Below are 4,728 nucleotides of genomic sequence, written 5' to 3'. Positions count from 1 at the left end.
ACACACACACACACACACACGTGCATGTCCTATCACCTTTGATTACCCTAAGCTTGAGGACAGTAAAGCATGCCCTGGAGATGTTATAGTAAGTTTAAAAGGCTCTGGAAATAGCCTCAATCTTTAGAAGGTGGCCTCAGGAGTTCATTGTCCCCCTGAGGGCAGCTCCACTCAATTCTACAGCCATTGTGATTTCTGTATCAAGAGAGAGGTTACAGAGCAAACCCTCTTGAAGAGCTGGGTTGGAATGAGCACACCAAAGCTCTCTCAGCCTAACAAGGACCCAAAGGAGTCCAGGAGAGCAGAGGCAAACCCATGAGAAGCCCACAGGTTTTCCCTGACCGGGAGAGATCCTGCTAAAGTGAGTCTGGGCGCCTCTGCCTTCTACAGTGGGGAGCAGAGAAAAACTGAACGATGCCGAGAGACAGAGGATGAGAAATAGATCAGGGATGTGAGGCAGAATCAGGAAAATACTATTTCCCTCTGGAATCCAGAGCAATCTATCTGCTTTTTCTTCCCTCTTCCCAACCCCTCTTGCTCATCGCAGGCTAGAAAGTCAAAAGGTCAGCTTTGACTGATAGGTAAATGTAACCAATTTAAAAGTGGTTCAGGAGAGAGAAAAGATTTTTTTTTAAAACTGGAACATGTGAGAAGATATCTGGATATAGAAAGCGAACATGAGCACACTGGCTGCCCACCGGACCATCCACCTCACCTGGGTACTTATTTCAGCCTCGTTTTGTCTCCTTTGACTCCAAAAATCATATGGACACAATATATCAGAGTTCAGCCTAATATTTAAGTCTGGCTTTGTATTTTATGACCACCCTCTTTGACCTTGGGCCAGTGTATGTCATTATCCCATGGTTTTGAGGAAACAGATTCTCAATAAGTAGATAAGGGGGGTTTAGTAGAAAAGATACACACACACACACACACACACACACACACAAGTCCCCTCCCCTGACACATCCCAGACTTTTAGAATGATTCCCTTAGATTCTCATTTCCAAAACTTCCTTCCATTTTTGCCAGGTACTCAACCCAGATGATACACAGGGGTATCCAACCTGACTTGATCACTTTAAATCTCCATCTCACGCTCCCCAGGCATCCCCTTCACAAATAATTTATTTTTACTGATGTATATTTTACAAGCAACACTTATATGGTATGTTTCATTTGCTCTTTAGGATACCTAAAATCACTCAGTGCACAGGTGATAGAGGTCAAGTACACACTTCCACTTTGTGCTTCCAAGTCCAGTGCACTTTCTACCACACCCTTGACTCAATACACACATAGTGCACCAGCTACCCAAGACCAAATTCCCCCTTTTTGTTGCCAATCAATCATGTATACTCGAATTTTCAAATTCTGCAATCTGTTCAACACAGAAAAAACAGATTTCCCATTGTAATAGCAAAGGTCTGTTTTTAATGTGGAACAAAAAGCATTTAAGGAAAAAATGTGTGATACGTGTGTGTGTTAAAATAGAAAATGATCAAGTTGGAAAAAAATAAATCCTGTGCATGATTGTTTCAGATACATTTTATAGTTTTACAAAAATATGAGAAGACACATAGTGGTTAAATCTTGGAATCAGAATAGTCCTAAGTTTGAAACCTATTTCTGCCATTTACTTGATGTGTGAGTTTAGAAAATTATTGTTACTCTTTATAACTGTTTCCTCAACAGAAAAAAAGTGGGAATAATAATGGTTTATTTCTCATAAGTTTATAAGGAGAAATAAACAAATTTCCACCTGTATGAGATAAGAGCTTAATTATTGATTCACTCTCATATTATTCAAAGTATGGACAAATGCACCTTCTAAAAAAGCTTTGTAAATTCATATTAAGGTCAATTTGACCATTAGAGCATTAACGTCTGTGGGCTAGGGTTATTTTACTATTCAGATTCATTACTTTTGAGAACATGTACAAATACCTAGTTAGGGGAAAAAAATCATTGGCACCAAACGGTGGTGGGGAAGAGAATACAGTGGTATCAAATATTTACTGTCTCCCTGGAATCATTCTAAGTACCTTAAGCACAAAATAACATGAAAACCCTAAAAAATTTTATGGGAAAATAAAACACTGAAATTTAAAGATATTTAATTACTTGCCTGATATTAACCAACTGGAAACTAGGCATTTAGTTGTTGTATGAACAAATGAATAATTAGCCATTCTTTGAACTGCTATTAAAATCCAATGTGCCCATTCTCAATGTCTGGATGAATAATTTAAAACACTTTGTAGGCATGAGGATATCTGAATCTATGTTGTTCATGGTAGCAGACTTAGAGGACATTTAGGGAAACATAGTAAGTCAAGCGAGCCACATGCATACGATGGAAAGAGTCAGAAGAAAAGAACCAGAACATTGATAGATATCAAAAAATTATATACATAGAGAAAAAAAAGAATGAGATATATGCCACAGTATTATTGAAGTAATTATTGAAGTAAATGGAAGAAAAACATACCTAAATAAAGCAATAATATATATTTTTCAACAATATATAAATAACTAAATAAATGAATGGATGCTGGCATGGAAGGACATATGGTTGCTTAATGATTGGGTATCCAAGGTGTGGGAACGTGATCTGACTTAGGAAACCAGAGGAAAAATAGGTAAAAAGAAAATTTAAGACAAGGATTTATATGGACTGATACTGATAGATTAACATTCACTAAGGAATGTGAGCTTCTAAATAAGTACCTCTAAAGTTAAACCAAGTATGACAGTAAAACTTTGTTGACCTGGGTTCATTATTCCTCTGATTTACTTGGTGAGTATTTAATCAAATCCCCTTTTTTGGCAAGGAGGTTCAAAGATAAAGCTTAGCATGGCATAACTGAAAATTTGTTTTGATGCAGAGAGAGAAAAATGAAACCATTTACTCTAAAATAAATTCCCAACCCTACCTTTGTCAGTCTCTATCCTCTTATGTAGTTTATTTTTCTTTATAGAAGGTAGAGCTATCTGATGATAGATAGATGATAGATGATAGACACATAGATAGATTAGATAGATAGATAGATAGATAGATAGATAGATGATAGATAGAGATAGATAGATAGATAGATAGATAGATAGATAGATAGATAGATGATAGATAGATAGGGATCCTCCATGCCAGGCTAGTCTCTGCCTTTTGCATAGTGGTGTCCCTGCTCCCAGAGAGTATTTTTCACAAAACTATTTTTAAGCTTTAATATTAAGCTGAATTAGTTAAACTCTGTTTCTAAAAGAAAATTCTTCTGAAAGTCCATGCTATCAACACCAGAAGCAAGTGAAGTCAGCAAGCTGAAAAGGGAAGGCACCATCAAGGACCATAAATTTGACAAGTTGTCCACATGGTAGCTAATGGGAGGAAAGTAAAGGATATTGACTTGTTTGTGATTACAGTTGTGAAACGTGTGTGTGTGTGTGTGTGTGTGTGTGTGTGTTAAATGATAAGATCCTCTCTGTTTAGTTGGCTCTGTGACCATGGAAAAAGTCAACCAAACCAGGAGTGTCTCCGAGTTCATCCTCCTGGGACTCTCCTCCCGGCCTGAAGACCAGAAGCCACTCTTTATCATCTTCCTCACCATGTATCTGGTCACCATCATAGGGAATCTACTCATCATCCTGGCCATCCACTCTGACCCCCAGCTTCAGACCCCCATGTATTTCTTCTTGAGTTTCCTGTCCTTCACTGACATTTGCTTTACAACAACAGTTATCCCCAGGATGCTAATGAATCCTGTCAGAGAAGACCATCTCCTATGCTGGGTGTCTGACACAGATGTATTTCATTTATGCTCTGGGCAACACTGACAGTTGCCTTCTGGTGCTCATGGCCTTTGACCGCTATGTGGCCATCTGTGACCCCTTCCGCTATGTCACCACCATGAACCACTGCTGCTGTATCCTGCTGGTGGCCTTCTCCTGCTCATTTTCTCACGTCCACTCACTCCTACATACACTACTACTGAATCGTCTCACTTTCTGTGACTCCAATATTATCCATCATTTCCTCTGTGACATCAACCCTCTGCTCAAATTGTCCTGCTCTTCCACATTTGTCAATGAAATCATGATAATGTCAGAAGGTTCTGTTGTTTTGGTGACCCCCTTTCTGTGCATTACTTTATCTTACATACAAATTTTCATCACAGTTCTCAAGATCCCCTCAGCTGCTGGGAAACGCAAAGCATTCTCTACCTGTGGCTCTCACCTCACTGTGGTAACGCTCTTTTATGGAAGCATCTTCTGTGTCTATTTACAGCCCCTGTCCACCTACACTGTTAGAGATCATGTAGCAACACTTGCCTACACAGTTTTGTCCTCCATGCTAAATCCTTTTATCTACAGTCTGAGAAATAAAGACATGGAAAGGGGCCTGAGGAAGCTGATGGCCAGGAGGAAGTCCTAGCCAGAACCTCTGGGATCATGTTCATGAGGGTCTCTGCTCCTCTGGACCCTGTTTCTGCTGGTCAGCAGGTATAATCATATCTGTCATGGATGTTGGGCTGTATCTATGTCATTACAGTTGCAGCCATCAACCAGTGAGACTATTATGATTCAGTAATTGGCTCAAGGTCAACCAAGTTCTGGGTTCCAATTTTCACATATCTACCTCTCTCTTTTCTTCTCCAGGAAACCACATCTTTTTCATTACCCCAAGTGCTGTTGAAACCTCTGTTTTCCACAAAAATTTGTGGAACTAAT

The 4,728-nt window shown here is 39.2% G+C and overlaps 1 protein-coding gene across 1 annotated transcript; it reads left to right on the top strand.

Moving 5' to 3' along the window:
- Positions 1-3,504: 3,504 nt before the first annotated feature.
- LOC100464208 (olfactory receptor 1L8) lies at positions 3,505-4,432 on the top strand. The gene is given in 2 exon segments (XM_019793500.2): positions 3,505-3,758; positions 3,760-4,432. Coding segments are annotated over 2 exon segments (927 nt in total).
- Positions 4,433-4,728: the final 296 nt, after the last annotated feature.

Source organism: Ailuropoda melanoleuca, unplaced genomic scaffold (genome assembly GCF_002007445.2).
Source record: "Ailuropoda melanoleuca isolate Jingjing unplaced genomic scaffold, ASM200744v2 unplaced-scaffold9104, whole genome shotgun sequence".
NCBI lineage: Eukaryota > Metazoa > Chordata > Mammalia > Carnivora > Ursidae > Ailuropoda > Ailuropoda melanoleuca.
Note: the sequence above shows the minus strand (reverse complement) of the source record. Positions and strands in the feature narration are given on the sequence as shown.